Source organism: Corythoichthys intestinalis, chromosome 3 (genome assembly GCF_030265065.1).
Source record: "Corythoichthys intestinalis isolate RoL2023-P3 chromosome 3, ASM3026506v1, whole genome shotgun sequence".
NCBI lineage: Eukaryota > Metazoa > Chordata > Actinopteri > Syngnathiformes > Syngnathidae > Corythoichthys > Corythoichthys intestinalis.
In genome coordinates this window covers 28,505,157-28,521,623 of record NC_080397.1, presented here as the reverse complement: position 1 = coordinate 28,521,623, position 16,467 = coordinate 28,505,157, and the positions used below count along the sequence as shown (strand labels likewise).

The 16,467-nt window shown below is 39.5% G+C and overlaps 1 protein-coding gene across 2 annotated transcripts in view; it reads right to left on the bottom strand.

Annotated features, from left to right (window-relative positions):
* Positions 1-13,721, bottom strand: part of rasgrf2b (Ras protein-specific guanine nucleotide-releasing factor 2b) — a 103,238-nt gene extending 89,517 nt beyond the window's left edge. The window contains exon 1 of one of the 2 annotated variants that reach the window (XM_057831536.1): positions 13,061-13,721. In XM_057831536.1, the coding sequence (XP_057687519.1) occupies positions 13,061-13,336 (276 nt within the window). In that variant the 5' untranslated portion in view covers positions 13,337-13,721. The remainder of the gene's footprint in view (positions 1-13,060) is intronic. The other variant, XM_057831537.1, reaches the window with a different exon arrangement.
* Between the last annotated feature and the right edge of the window lie 2,746 nt (positions 13,722-16,467).

Sequence of the window (16,467 nt, the reverse complement as noted above, 5' to 3'; positions counted from 1 at the left end):
ACGCACAATATGATACAGAAAGAGGATAGAAAAATCAATGAATATGTTTAGAGTTGCCTGATAATATCAGCCTCCCGATAATATTGGCCGATAAAAGCATTTAAATTATATCAGAAAATATCAGTATTGGTTTTATGCCACTTTGCATGTTGGGTTACAAATTGCTGTACAAGCCAGCAGTCTTTGTGCATTGGCTGGTCATAGATTAGCACAGCCGCTGTGCTTAGAGTGATCTCTAGATGTCTATAAACTAAAGATCTTTGGGATTTATTAACCGAGAGAAAGACCCTAATGGTGCAGACATAAAATAAACATTGAGTTAAAATTAATGAATTATAAACTAATCACATTCAGCTACTGTGTCACCAGAAAGAAATAGTCACTAAGAACAGTAATAAAAGACATAACTATATAAAATAATAATATATAATAATAATGATACTGTATATATAATAAATATTTAATTATTTAAAATCTGTACAAAAGCCCAGCAAATTGCATTTTGGGAATTGTTATTGCACTGACATGTCCTATGATTGCCTGCCTGTTTTTGTAATGCTTCGCTCCCTAATTATTGTAAACGCAATTTATTCCTATTATTTGAGTACGGACATTTTGGTACATTTCAATTTACTTTATTTATATGGGCATTACTTTGGCAGTTTTTCTATAACGTCAGTTGAAGTTGTTCTTGTATTTTTTACAGAATGTTTATTTTATTTGGAAAACCTTCAAGTTGTTACATTTATCATTCTTTAATCATCCAGTGGGGCATCAAAATACAATAAGCAATTAAGTCCACGACCACATTTAACAGTATTGGTTTGATATCGGTATCTGATTTGGGGTTAGACAACATCAGGTTATCGGTTAAAAAGTAATTATCGGACAGCTTCAAATACTGCATGTTTGTTTCAACCATTTGACAGGACTACTGTATGTTTATTTTCGACCATTTAACATAGCAGCTAATACTGCTCGCATGCACACTATACAGTGCTGAGTGGACCTCTAGCGCTGTCAGTGGCACTGAAAACAGAGCATTCAAAACCAGTCTTGTGGGCATTCCAGGTCCCTTTCTGTTCAATTTAGGGCATTTACAGGTTCCTTTTAATTTTGAGTCACTTCCTATTCATTTGGGGACATTCTTGAATAACTTCCTTTTCAGTGACTCAAAATCAACAGGAAGAGAGTTAAATGCCCCAAAATTAACAATAAGTGACCTATAAGTACCCCACATAGAAAAGGAAGTGACAAAATATCAACACCAAATGACGTGAAATGCCCCAAAATAAACTCATTGGCTACCGCTGATGGCATTCACTGCCACCCTCCCACTTCAAATTGATTGGACGTTTACTAGTATATTTAATAGAATTTTCTAGAATGATTTCCAGACCCATGTATGGATAATTGTTGTATTGCCATATCGTGAGATCATTGCTATCGTGAGCATTGCATTGCAAATCGAATCGTATCGTGAGATACCCAGAGGTTCTCAAATCTAGTTGTTATGGTGAAGCCGCCTCTCACTGTCCTGCCACAAGTTACTCTCTTTTTTCACATGCTAACCAAAGCAAATGCCACAAGATCATGTGTGCCACATGGAAATTCCCAGAATACATACTTCATCTGTACAAATGTTCTCAATTTTTTTGACACACCTCACACCAACAATGTTGTCACTCCAATTTGAGATAATCCTGACTTCTACACTTCAGAAAACTCTTTTTTTTTTTTTCCCCTAATCAAAAGGAATATATTGCTTCGGCGTCCTCTTCATGCTCAAAATGCATCATTCGTCTTCGGGTGAACTTTTCAGTCAGGATCAATACATCACTCCGGTAAGATGTTGTACTTGTGTATGTCGACAAAGCCAAATATGCACAGAAGTAAACACACTCTTGTTGAAATAGCGGTGGCACCGTCGCTGTGGAAACCATTCAGGCCGGTGTGAATGCACTCCAACAATTTGAAGGGTTTGTATCTTTGTGAGAATACAAAACGGGGAACGCAGCAGGCTGCGTGCGCTTGTGCCGGATGCGTGCGCTTGTGTTGCAGCTCACTATGGGGGTGGTTACTTCACTTTAATGCAAAAAAAAAAAAAAAAAAAAAAAAAAAAAAAAGAAGGAAAGAAAGATACCCATTCCACAGGGATCACTTCCCCTTTAAGTTGACAAGCACCATTAGTCAAACTACAAAAAGAAGATAAAAAAACATGACAATAAACTGTACTGAGTTGTTTTCTTGCTCCTCAGTGCATTGTGATACATGTAGAGTGTTCATGTAGCAGAGAACAGGCTTGCAGCTCAGGGCAGATTGAAAATAGCCCTAATTAAGCATCGCAGCTGTAATACGAGAGTGAGACAGGCTAGCGGGAGAGAGACGGGCCAGAGACATCACAAACAAAAGGCATAATAAAATCAAGGATCCTTTTCAAAACATAATCAATAAAATACACTAAAAAGATCCAATATTTTGTGCTCAAACTGATCAACTTCATGGTATTGTAACCAGTGTACACGATTTACTCAGAAGACTCCAAATACGACTAGATAGCTCAGTGTTGTACTGTAATCATAAATGAATAGATCAGGAGAGGTGATTTTTTTTTTTTTTTTTTACTTTATTTATATGGGCATTATTTTGGCAGTTTTTCTATAACTTCAGTTGAAGTTGTTCTTGTATTTTTTACAGAATGTTTATTTTATTTGGAAAACCTTCAGGTTGTTACATTTATCATTCTTTAAGCTAAGCCTGTCGCAATATGCAATCATTCCATTTATCGCACGATAAATAAAAATGAAGGCGGTAATTTTTCCGGTGCGATTTATCGCCTCACGTGCACGTGTGTGCGTGTGTGCGGCAGACGTGCTGTTAAAAAATCGGATTCCTTGTAACCAACTGCGCAAAATGCATCTTCGTTCCAGGTCCGGCAAAAAATAGCGCCGGAGCCAATCGTTCCTATTATATCCTATTGTTCAACGTATACCGGCCGCGTCAGTGCTTCGGATTGACTGTGGACCATCTCCGGCGCGCGGGTGTTTTTGACGTGTGGGCACTCCCGTCAGGGGTGACATTTCACGCGGGCGACTATTTTTCGGCACAATGCCGGATATTTACAACGAAATCCGACAAAACATTGTTACCGACTTGGCTGCTACGAACAACATCGCTTTGACAACCAGCAGCTGAATGGAAATGATGAACATTGAGTGGCAAATTAAGAGCGCTGTGCTTCAAACTCGTCCTGTTTATGAAAGTCGATTGTCATATGCTGGTGTTGTGCAGTAATGAGCAGACGTGACTTCAGCGGCGTTTGGTAACTTTTTTAATGTGCGCACACACTAGATATCGTGAAATAGCAAACTAGATGTGCTACATCCCTTGCCATTGGTTACGTGAGCCCAAAGTGATTATGGGACACGTAGTCCATATACTACATCGATTACTTCTAAACTGTCATGACTGAATGGAAGTTAGGAAGGCCAAATCAATCCATACCAGTGACTATAGATAATGTTGCAAATATTGTTAATTCAGTACGTGACACAGATGGATTCGGACCACAAATAGGATGTCTTGCTCATGTTGTAAACCTAGCTGCTAAGAGAGCTGTAGCAATCAACAGTGTGCCCCGCCTCACTTTACAAACAGTAAAAATTGTTCTCAGCACATTCATACAAAACTTCTTCAGATGAGCAAGAAGTAAGCACATAAATATTATGCACTAAAATGCATGTTTATATGATGGCAATTTAATTTTTGCTCGTTAGCAAAAAAAACAAAAAAAACAAAAGAAACAAAAAATATAATCTTTTTTTTTTTTTCAGAGCATTAAATGTATTGAATCGGATCGAAAATTGTGTCCCCCGTATCGAAAATCGTACTGAACCGTGACCTAACTGTATCGTTGCATCCTTATGGAACACCGTTGCAGAAGCTATGAAGGGAAAAGTTTTCATTTGCCTTAATGCTTAAGTTATTACGTGCAATTTTATTTTATTTTTTTCTTGAAAAACACATTTATTTATGCTGTGTTTCTGTGCGGTATTAATATTGTTGTCTTTTACTTAAGAGGCATGGTCTATTTTTTATAGTTGTGATTTCTTAAAAAGTATTTTTGGATTTAAGAGTAAATATTTATCGCGTTTAAATGGGTGTACTTGATCTATTAATATATACTGTTTTCTCACTGTGTTATTGTATATTGGTTTTTTTAAAAAATGGGGGGCGCAATAATATCGCATATCTCAATAATTTATGAGATAAATTATCACACACTAAAATTTGTTATCGCGACAGGCCTACTTTAAGCATCCAGTGGGGCATCAAAATACAATGAGCCATTGAGTCCAAGACCACATTTAACAGTATCGGTTTGATATCAGTATCTGATATTTGGAGTTAGACAACATCATCTTTTAAAAAGTAATTATCGGACAGCTTCAAATACTGTATGTTTGTTTTAGACCCTTTAACAAGACAACATCAGGTTGTCGGTTAAAAAAAATCATTATCGAACAGCTTTAAATATTGTATGTTTGTTGTCGACCATTTAACATAGCAGCTAATACTGCTCACATGAACACTATACAGTGTTGTACCTGAATGAGTTCAATGAACAAAAAGTGGATCCATTCATTCATATTCTGGGTGAAGATGAACTGAACATAGCATATTTTGACTTCATAAGGGCAGATTGAAAATAGCCCTAATTAAGCATCGCAGCTGTAATACGAGAGTGAGAGAGGCCAGTGGGAGAGAGACGGGCCAGAGGCATCACAAACAAAAGGCATAATAAAATCAAGGATCCTTTTCAATACATAATCAATTAAATACACTAAAAATATTTTGTGCTCAAACTGATCAACTTTCATGGTATTGTAACCAGTGCACACGGATTATTTAGAAGACTCCAAATACGACTAGATAACTCAGTGTTGTACTGTAATCATAAATGAATAGATCAGAAGAGGGGATTTTTTTTTTTTTTTATTTGCTTTAGTACAACAATAACAATGCATTTGAACAATATATGAAAATAAAATTGGGCCTAAAGAAACAAATGTATCTTTTAAGTTCTTGTGATCATTTTCCCCCCTTTAAATCTGTAAGGTGTCTGCATTTCAAAATCTGTGTGGGATCCAGTTGTTTGGTATTGTCCTACCACAATACGGGTGTTCCAAAAAATCGATTATTAGAAGCATCGCGATTCGACACGATTCGATTAGGCTCGAGCGTTTACGTCACAGCAGCACGGGATCATGTAAGATTTGTGACAACGCAGCCATTTTGGAAGCACGTCTGCAACACGGGACATTTAAACTTAACGGCAAATATAATTCAACTACGAGTGCCAAAGATGGAAAAAAGTAAGGAAAACTTGCCAGTTCGATACAGACACAAACTTGTTACCACGGCGAAGGACAGATATGTGAGCAATTTTAAGGATGTGAACAATGTTGACCCTTACGAGCAAGCCGAACACAAATGGAATAAAGATGTCGACAAGCTTCCACCACTACGCGATATGGACATCATGCTGTATTTAGCGTTTGGTGTAAGTTACTACACTCATCAGCAACTCCGAAACTACAAATCGCTACAAAGCTACAAACAGTTTTGCTGCGGATGGGTGCAGGACCTGATCATTATGACCATAGCAAACGGCAACACCATCTTTCTAGCAAAGGTTGGCAATGTGTGTTTACATTAGTCTGTGACCACGGATGTACAAATTTTTTGTTTCAGAAAATGTCGCCTGTGTACAAATTCTTAGCCACTCTCTCACGTCAACATATTACAGCTTTTTCATTTAGCAACGACAGGAATGATGTCTTATGAAGACAATGCACATGTATGCATGCTAGTTGTTTAGCTGTAGCTATAGCTAACAACAGGCCGACTTAGGGCATAAAGTTACCGAAATGTGCGTAAACAAACGAAATTAACTTACCGGAGTGGAAGTGCATAGAGCAAACTCTGTGTGTAACTGGAGAATCAAACGTTATGCCCTTCCTTCTGATCGAGGCCACCCATGCCATTCTTCGACGTTTGGTAAGTTCAGATATGACCTTTCCCTCGCCTTTTCTCCATGTAGGGATCCGGAAAAAAACTCAATGGGGTTCCGTTGAGCTGTACGTTCTCCTTTCTATTCGATCGGTTGTTGCAATTCTTTACCGCACAATAATTTCCAACCATTTTTAAAGAGCGACCTGTGTTGAAATGCCTCACTGTTTATGTTTCCCGGGGTTCTGACACCGAACTTTCCGCTTCCAAAATGGCGATAGCGGCAGAAACCTCGCGAGTGCCACATCATACGCTCGAGCCTGATTACGATTCATAAATGTTCAAAAACGATGATTTTCCCTAATAACTTATGACAGCCGCTCATAACGGAAAGAAATTCAAGACATATCTGCCGCCCAAACACCTTTAATGGACACACACACAACGTTGGATGTGAAGAGAATGCCACCAGCCGCCAGGGGGCAGTGCCTTCCTGTAAGAACGTTACTCCTACTAATGGGGGAGAGTGGTTAGTTGGAGATACTGTAGTTTGTTGCTCCTTGTCTTTAAGGTGTCCAGCAGTAGGTTAAAGTCGTGCTCATTGGAAAAAGTCGCTAATGTCTATCAGAGGTGAGTACACGAACCCTCTTGTACTGTTTAGCTTTTATTGTTGTTGTTCTTGAGATGTTACTGGTTAGCGCCGAGCGCTATGCTAATTAGCGACTTCGCTAACATGTAGTTCCATGTCAAGTTGTGCGTTGTTTCGTCGTCTACAAAAGTTACTCCAGATGCAGAACGTTTAAAACCAGGATTAAGTACAGCGGTAACACTACAAACACATGAAATAGTACAGAAATCTGTGGAAACAAAGTATATTGGTTAAAAGAAGTCTTATTTCTAAGGACACTTTTTTTGTTTGTGGAAAATGTAGAATTCATTCCACCAGTGTACATTTTATTGTATTGTTTAGAGAAATAAGTACTGCCCTAAGGCAGTGGTCTCCAAACTATTCAACATAGGGCCGTAGTGGGTGCAGGATTTCATTCCAACAAAACAAGACCACACTTTTTCACCAATCTGGTGTTTTATAAGTGTAATCAGTTGATTGCAGTCAGGTGCTGCTTGTTTTAGTAGAAACAACATTGGTTAAAAGGTCTGTGCTTGATCGGTATGAACAAAAACCAGGACCCATAGCGGCCCTTGAGGACCGGTTTGGAGACCCCTGAGCTAAGGTTTTTCACCTTCTTGTTGTGCAGGCAAGTTGAGAAATAGAGCCTTATCCATAGCTTGCATTTGGCAAGCCTTTAGGCATTGAAAAAGGCACAAAAAATTCCTCCCCCTAATCTCAAGACCTCAAGCACAGCGCTAAACCATTGGGTTTTTGCTATTTTAAAGTTAGTAAAAAGATGTTTTAAGTCATGACCACACAGTATTACGAACTCCACAGTTTGGTGTCCGACTTTTGTAATTTGGGGGCATGACTACAATAGATCCATTATCATGCAGAGAAGCAGAGCCAGCTGAGCCCCGCCCACTGCCCACAGCAGGGACTCACAGCGTCCGATGGGTTGGATAAACCCAGCCTTTAGCCAATGGCTTGTCTCATTTTACTGTAGTGGAACAATGCATTCTTAACTTTGGAGACATACAGCTTCCACACTGTTGAAAGAACTGAGAAGCTGTGCGAATGAATAAAAAGCTAGCCGCATCATAACCGGTGGTAAGAAGTTAATTCTGAACAAAAGTTGAGCGCGTTGTAACGCATATTTAGTCAGACATGTACATACAACAGTATGCATTTCATCACTTATTTTTTTACATTTTGGGGGAAGCCGAGCTTCCCTTGCAGTCTTATAGCAGTCGATACTAAATCTAAATAGCATTAGGTTAACTAATAGCATTAGGTTAACTAATGCTATCTAGATTTTTTGTTTTATTTTAAATTTATTTAACACTTTGTTTGTGGCTGGCTTACAGTATTTTACTTGTTTATTTTTTAAATACAGTCTAAAAAAGGCTGAACGGGCAAAAAAGGAATGGGAAAGTCTAGGAATGTACAAAAAAAAAAAAAAACAGCTGTTTGGAACATTCCAAAGGTGGAAAGGTCCGAATGTCACTGGTTTTGTATATTTTGTAAACAAATCTAGATTAGTTCAGACACTTTATAACCCAAATGCTTCAGCTATTGTTTCAAATCACCAAAGTCAAAAGCTGAAACACTTCTTTTGAATCAAACTATTCCTGTCAGCTATAACAGTGGAAACATCATTTTTCAAGCAGGATAATTATTGAAAATGTTCTGCACCATCAATACTGTATTCTCTTGAGTGTCTTTCACAATGTTGGTAGATAGGCAGAAATGCCCTGGCCACAATAACCAAAAAGGCATCATCAAACAGTCCACTTTATTGCTTTAAAATAAACACTCATCTATGAGGAATTTCATCACTTGCACAACCCACAAATCTTTCCACAAACTATACTGGAAATTTAAGTCAATGACCCACAGGGGCCACATAAGAGTGGGTGATGTAACATAGTAGTACAATCGGGTTGTTCTTATTGCTCGTGTTTGAGGTTATAGCAACAACAACAACAAAAAAAGCAAAGACTTCTTACTTTATCACGACGCGAGGTAATTGGAATGTCCTTCTTTGTCATTTTCAAGCGATTAAAGGTGAAATATCTTCAACAAAGAGCCTATTTGCCTCAATTGGACCATTGTGCATCATTACTGTGACTAGGCCTTTCCGGATAACAAATTTTAGTCGGTTATCAGCACAGATGTTTGGAAAATTTGACATATATCAGTATCGGCATTTTTTTTTTTTTTTAATCCGACCGGCCGATATGAAAGATCAATTTAAAACTGGGTTATTTCGGTTTAAATGCAGCTGCGCCTCTCTCTCCTGCCTGCTGTCTCCTGCACTAGTATTCACCCTGTCCTGATTGGTTACTATATCTGAACTTTATTTCTACGATATGTTGACGACAAATAAACATCCGTGAAAGAAACTGGAGTCTCATATGCAATCAACATGCACGTGTGCCGAGTGCATGCAGCACACGCAAGCAGACGCACGCACAAATGTATTTATGCACGCACGTGGCGATAAATCGCAGCCGGGAAAATTACCAACCTCACTTTCATACACCATGCGATAAATTGACTTATTGCATATCGCGACATCCTTAACTATGACCTGAATGAATAAAAAATCCACAAATGCAGGATTTTGTTGAATTATTTGTTTAAATGTGATGACCCTGTTTGTTATGAAATAGCAATTGCTTAAAAGGGACTAAACAGTTGCCCTGCACAATATATCTTTTAAACATTGCCATCGTCATGTGCGCATGCCCAACATTCCCATCGCAGGACACGCTACAATTTTTTTTTTTTTTTTTATTTGAACACACAAACTTCTGTTTCGCTTAATAAAAACAGCAAGTGTTTAGACATGGTTTCCTGAATGTATACAGTAATCTTCATCATTCACAGATGAACAGATTTAGTCTGGATTAAACAGTATTATATGAATACAATGTGGTCATGGTGAGTCAACCAAAGTCTTCCCAAACTGAGTTATTCAAGTAATCTGCTGAAAATTCTTCTAGTTTTAATGTCGCAATATATATTACTTTTTTTTTCCACAAACCTCCAAAAAGCCACAATGCCAGTTTTTCCAATATCATTTAGCCCTACTATATAGAGTTTGTCTTTTTTTTTAACTGGCGACTGCCACCTCCAAAAACTCCAATCATTCATTTTGAGTAGATTAGACTACTGTGACGGTATATTTACAGGTCTTAACAAAAAATCAATCAGGAAGCTGCAGTTAATACAGAATGTTTCTGCCAGAGTCCTTAAAAATACAAGGAAACTGGATCATATTACACTGGTTATGAAATTGTTAAATGGCTTCCTGTGAGTCAAATGTAGACTATGAAATACTACAAAAAACTTAATGGCCTTGGACGAAAATACATGCTTGATTTGTTTGCCACCCAATGAAGCATCTATTAGGTCGTCAGGAACCCATCTGCTGTGTTTTCCAAGAACAACAACCAAGCTGGGTGAGGCAGTATTCAGTCACCTCTGGAACAAGTTACCTGAAGCTTTGAAGAAACCATTAGCTCCTTTAAATCACGACTAAAATGCTACAGATTACTACAGCATATTCATATCTGTCCACATAGTTCGAATTTCCGGTTATATGACAAGGTTTTATTTTTATTTCCTGTTTTGTTTTTAATTGACTTGAGGATTTATTGTGATTTATATGTAAGGGTGTGACACTATATTCGAAAAGATGATATATCGCAATACTTTGTGGCCCAAAAGGTTATCGATATGCTCCCACTATGAATCGATATATAGGTTTAAAAAAGGTGTCACTGTTTGATAATGAGAAAAAAAAAGAGAACAGTATGTTGCTACGAAAACCTTCCATTAGAATAGCGCCTACGTTAGCTCACTGGCTGCCATTGACGGCACTAGACATCCAGTTCATTTTGACTGGATTGGACGTCTAGCGCCATCAATAGCACTGACACTAGAGCATTCACAGCCAGTCTTTTGTGGGCATTTACAGGTCATTTCTTGTTAATTTTAGGGCATTTAGACATCACTTCCTATTGATTTGGGGATATTCTTGAGACACTCCCTTCTCAGTAACCCAACATCAACAGGATTTGACCTGTAAATTGCCAAAATCAGCAGGAAGTGAAGCAGGAAGCCTGGCATTGGCTGTAACTGACGGCCATAGACCATAGTCCAATCCTTTAGAGGGGAAAGGGAATCCGTTTGAAGCAAGGGCGTAGGTTTGCACAGGGACGCTAGGGACATAACACTACCAACTTTTCTGGCTGCTCAAATTGTGCCCACCAACTTTTTAGCAACTTTATAGAATGAGTTCAGTTAAACAGTTTTTTCTCTTAAACGCACGTTCGAGTGTGGATAACATGACCCACCCCCGCCACACACACACTCACAGAACCCTGACAGAAATACATGTCGACAACATGCCGCCTCCTACTCCAACCCCTTCGCAGAGAAGGGATATTAGAAGGTTGTTTTTTGGCCAGCAGCAGCCACTGTGAGTAATTGAAAAATACACCAATGTCGTGGAGGCTGGAAACACACCACTAGTTTTGCTACCGAAAGTCTGACCTGCATCGGATTTGGAAAAACATTAAACTGTGCGAACTTGGTAACCTGCGAAACTCGAGTAGGAAGCTGCTTCGAGAGAAGTTGTCCTCCTGTATGTGTTTTCTACTGTTAAATTGAATTCAACTGTAAGAAATGTCGTGAACTCTGCTGGAAACTATAGAACCAGAAAAATATGAGCAAGCAGCTGATTAGAGAGAGAGAGGGGTGCTGAATAACCCCATATGTTGCCAACACAACACAAACATAATCAATTAACTATGTACATTAATTTATTGGATTTTATTTTGGGGGGAATGCTGCAAGCTACCCACGCTAGCATTGTGATCGACTGGTGGATCGTCATCGACGTAATGAGCACCCCTGATTTAGCCCATCAATTAACTAGGTTCATATTCGTGAGAAATGTAGCCCTGACACCCATTCACCCAATCTGTTTGGTCTTACTAATATCACATCTCGAGCAAAAAGTGTACATACAGGTTATGCTGTTATATTGTCCCTACCAATGTTGAGACCAAACCTACGCCCTTGGTTTGAAATGACATGATACCCTCCCACTTCAAATGGATTGAATGTCTACTAGTGATTAACTCATTCCCAATTCATAGCAAAAGAATGGAAATAGCTTGTTTTTCTGTTTATTAGTTATGTTGGAGAATATCCCAAAATGCTTTCCTGACCAATGTATCGATAATTATTTTATTGCCATATCGTGAGACTATTGTTATCGTGAGCCTTGTATTGCAAATCGTATCGTATCGTGAGCTACTCAAAGGTTTCCACCCCTATTTATGTACAGTATATGTATTATTTTATATTTTTATAATTTTAATGTCACGTAAATGCACATTTGAATTACCTTATGTTGAATTGTTCTATACAAATAAATTTGCTTTGCTTTGCCATTTTGCAAAGCCAACACACAACAACTTGTTGCCTCATTCCGTGCTCCAAGGTGAAACATTTGTTGACAAAATCTTAACCTTCAGCACTATAACTTCCCGCATTCCACGAAATCCAGTCCACATCATGTACTGCATCTCTCTCCACTGCAGCAGTCAATGTATTGCGCAACAAAGTCCTTCCAGTGAGGAGGATCACTTGCAAGGAAGGAGGCGCTGACACTGCAGAGATGTTCCAACAATGCTGCTACAAACACCTTTTTGTGCAACTTTACACAGCCACTATGCAGTTTTCTACAAAAGCATTATGCACACTAATGTGATGGAAAACCAGCAATTAAAATTGCTATTAAATGGCGTACTATTTTATATTAAGCGTAGTTTCCAATACAGTATTCCAATTAACTACCACATACCTCAACTGTGTGTTACTAATGCCAGTACATGCCAGTAAACATCCTATAACTATACAGATATTTTTCTAATATTTTGACTTGAAATGAATGCATGAATATGTTATCCCAAATCGTAGTACCAGCCCTTTAGTTAACATAACACAAAACAAAACAAAACTTTTGGAGAAGTGTCTAACTTGTTGACTGCCATTGACGGCGGTAGACGTCCAATCCATTGGGAGTGGAAGAGGCTGGCAGTTTAAAATGGATTCTATAAAATGGCTTAAATAAATGTCTACCCAGCTGCAAATTAAAAACTAAGTGTCAATGTGTTTAAATGCAAAGAGTTTTTGCTTGTCGTTAGAGTGTATTAGAATACGTGATTTTGTGTCATGGTGTACTCATTGCCTGCCATTGACAACGATAGACGTCTAGTTGAATTAATCAGGGAGGAGTGTCAGTGCGATCATGCGCTGCCTGCCAGCCTCTCCCAATCAAAACGGATTGGACGTCTAGCGCCGTCATTGGTGTCCATTGAGTTTTAAAGGACGGTAAAACGTGTTGAAATGGTCTCCCACCTGCTTCTCCAAGGCTTCCTTCCCCGTGGTGGACATTTTGGGTGCGGGCGCGCGCTCGCAGGTGCAGCCTTCCAACAGGTAAATCCCGGCGGGACGGGCGCTCTGCTCGTTGTCGAAGTAGAAGAGGACATTCTGGTACAAGGCGAAGAACTTGTCGTGCCAGCGGCTGTTCTCGGCCGTCTTCTTGCTGAGGTAGCCGCGCTTGGTACCCTCTTTGCGCGCCACGGCCGACAAGAAGAGCGCGTGGCCCTCGTTGTAACGCACGCTCTTCTGCATCGTCAGACGGTTTTCTTCCTTTTCTCTCGCTCAACGCTTGGCCGCCATCCTCGAGGGGACAGTTTCCCTGCCGGTGCCGGGAGGCTCAGTGCTCAACGACGCCGAGCCGCGCGTAAAAGTTGTGCCGCCGTCCGAAACCCGAAGTCCGCGGAGCAGCTCGCGCCCGGAGACGCCGACGAGGAACCCATAGCGCTCACTGGCTCGCTCGCTCACAACTTCAGTGACAACGTGGAGAAGCCTCAAGTGGACGAGAACAAAATGACACAAAAGAGATAACGCTAATCGGCTTTTGACTCTGGTCAATCCCGAGTGCGGCGCAGAGCAGACATGCATACACACGTAACCAGCCCGCCCTTCCCCTTCCTCCCTCTCTGCCTGCCTGGAAAACTAACTCTCTCACAGAGGCACAACGTCAATTATTAGAGTACAGTACAGTATTATTAAAGACCTCAGTGGCATACATTGGTCTAAGGGCGTGGGTTTGGTCTCAACATTGGTAGGGACGATCATAAGCGGAGTTTAAGGGGGGCATGAGGGCCAGGCCCTCCTGGTGGCCGAAAAGAGTCATTGCATATAATTGACTTTCCTATGAGTTTAAAATTAAGAATGTTTCCTGTCAAATATTGTCTATAAAAGTTGTAAAGAAATAAAACAAGCAACAAAAATGAATGAAACGAACAAAAAAAAAAAAGATATTTTTATAATGGGTCAAAATTATTTTTCGAACAGATCATGTGACTAGCACCTCAGACGGTCATTTGCTCTGCTTAGCCAAAACCACCCGAGGACCGAAGAGAAAAGATAGATATACAGTGGCAGTGTATCAAATACTTATTCTCCCCACTGTACGTAATTTTTTCAAACTTTAGCTTTCAAAACGACAACGATTTCTGAGCAAGAACCAATGATTAAAATGTGGACCATGAAACGCTAGAGACCTACTGTCAAAATGGTGAGCGGAGTTTCTATTTGCCCCACTAAAGACGCTAATTGTACAACAGAGCCACCACCGGTGTCTTGCCAATGTAATTACCCCCGTCAAAAATTGTGTCCCCTGGCCGCGGAAGCACACACACACACACATTAGTTATGAATTATGTCAACTTAAACAATTAATTGAAGCCAGAAAAGAACCATAGTTATATATTTTGGACATCGAAGTTTATTAAACTGGAGAAACTCCAAACAGTCCACACTTGAATTAAAGTAATAACAGTTACAGGTCATCCTACGAGTAAAACAGTGAAACATTGCCTTTTTTTTTTTTTTTTGCATTCAGTACATATGTTACGTTTTACAACAGGAAAACAAGTTGTTTTTTTTTGATGGATGCACCATGTTTTAAAACCTCGTAAATAACTACATCACCAAAACATGAAAATCAGGCAAATCAGTGCAGCGCGGTGGCTCCGCCATGGGGATACAATTTTTTACGGGGGCACCTACATTGGCATGACACCGGCGGGCGCACCATATTCAATTGATGACGATCTTAGTGAAAAGTATAGCTGTCCTAAGCAGCCTGATTCAGAATTCCTCTCAAGAATGATGGTAAACAAAAAAACGCTCATTTTCACCTTAATATTAAAAATATTCTTGTAAGTTAATTTTATTTTTGACACTGCATTTCGGTGTCATCAACATGTTGTGCCCCCCTGCCCGAAAAGTCAAACTCCGCCTATGGGGACGATATAACAGCATAACCGGCATGTACGGTTTTTGATAGGGACGGGACATTAATAGGACCAACCGCATTGGGCGAACGGGGTCAGGGCTACATTCATAGGCAGAGTTTGACTTTTGTGGCTGGAGTGGCAAAAATGTTGATGACCCCAAAACACGGTGTCAGCAATAAAAATAACTTCCATGATACCGTAATTTTCGCACTATAAGGCACACCTGAATAATTTGACACAAAAATGGCATTTGTTCATAGATAAGATACACTGGACTATAAGCCGAAGCTGTCCGCACTGTAATATGGGATATTTAAACCAGACCCAGCGGGCATTTCGGGCCTGCCCTAGCTCGATTAGACTATACTGTGTATTTTTTTTTTTTTTCTAATCTTCCACAAAAACACACACACACACACACACAGAGGACAAACCCTCTATTCATCCTATCTTGATCTGTCAACATTCAATTCAACCAATCTGAGCAGCGAATGAAGGCAATTTCTAGCCAATCACAGATAAGGGGACCGGCGAGTAGCCGGCCATTGGGTACTGCGATTGGATAGGGATTGCTTCGGTTACAGAAATGGCGATTGAGCGGCTCCTCCATTGCTAATTCAAATTGGAATGGATATCAGTGTTTTTTTCAAGAAACTAAAGACAAACTCAAGCCATGACAAAGACGCGGCCGAAAGTCAACATGAAGGGATAGTGCTACCACCTCCTCCTACAAGCACTGATGAGCTGAGCATTGTACAATGTACGGGTAATAGCGCCACTGTTCTGGCTAAATTTACGGTGAAGAAGCGTTTTTTGTTGTTGTTGCTGCTGTTGCACAATTAATATCTTTAATGGGGCAAACAAACTCCACTCACCATTTTAGCGGTGCTCTCCGGCGTTTCATGGTCCACATCTTCAATCCTTGGTTCTGGCTCAATAGTTGTTGTCGCCTTGGAAAGCATTGGTTTGAAAAAATTACGTATCACCATCTTGCCTCTTCTGGTGTTTTTATTTTTTGTGGGGGGGGCTAAGTAAAGCAAATGACCGTCTCCAAGGTGCTCGTCACATGATCTGTTCGAAAAATCATTTTGACCCACAATAAAAATATTTTTTGTTTATTTCATTCACCTTTGTTGATTGCCTGTAAAATACTAAATCAATAAAACAAAGTTTTAATTTTAGTTCATATATTTGAACGTCAATTACAAGCAATTACATTTTCGGAGCCCCCTTAATCTTTGCGTATGGCTACATTTCTCACAAATATGAACCTAATTAATTGAAAGGCTAAACGATCAATGCAAAATAAATCTCTATTGACTTTTACTAACTTTATGTGTATTGGTTCACGATACACTGTTCAATTCAAATCTTAGTTTACAAAAACTAATAAAGAAACGTTTTGAAAACTTAGAATAAATACCAGATAAAATATTACCAATTTACCAGAATAAA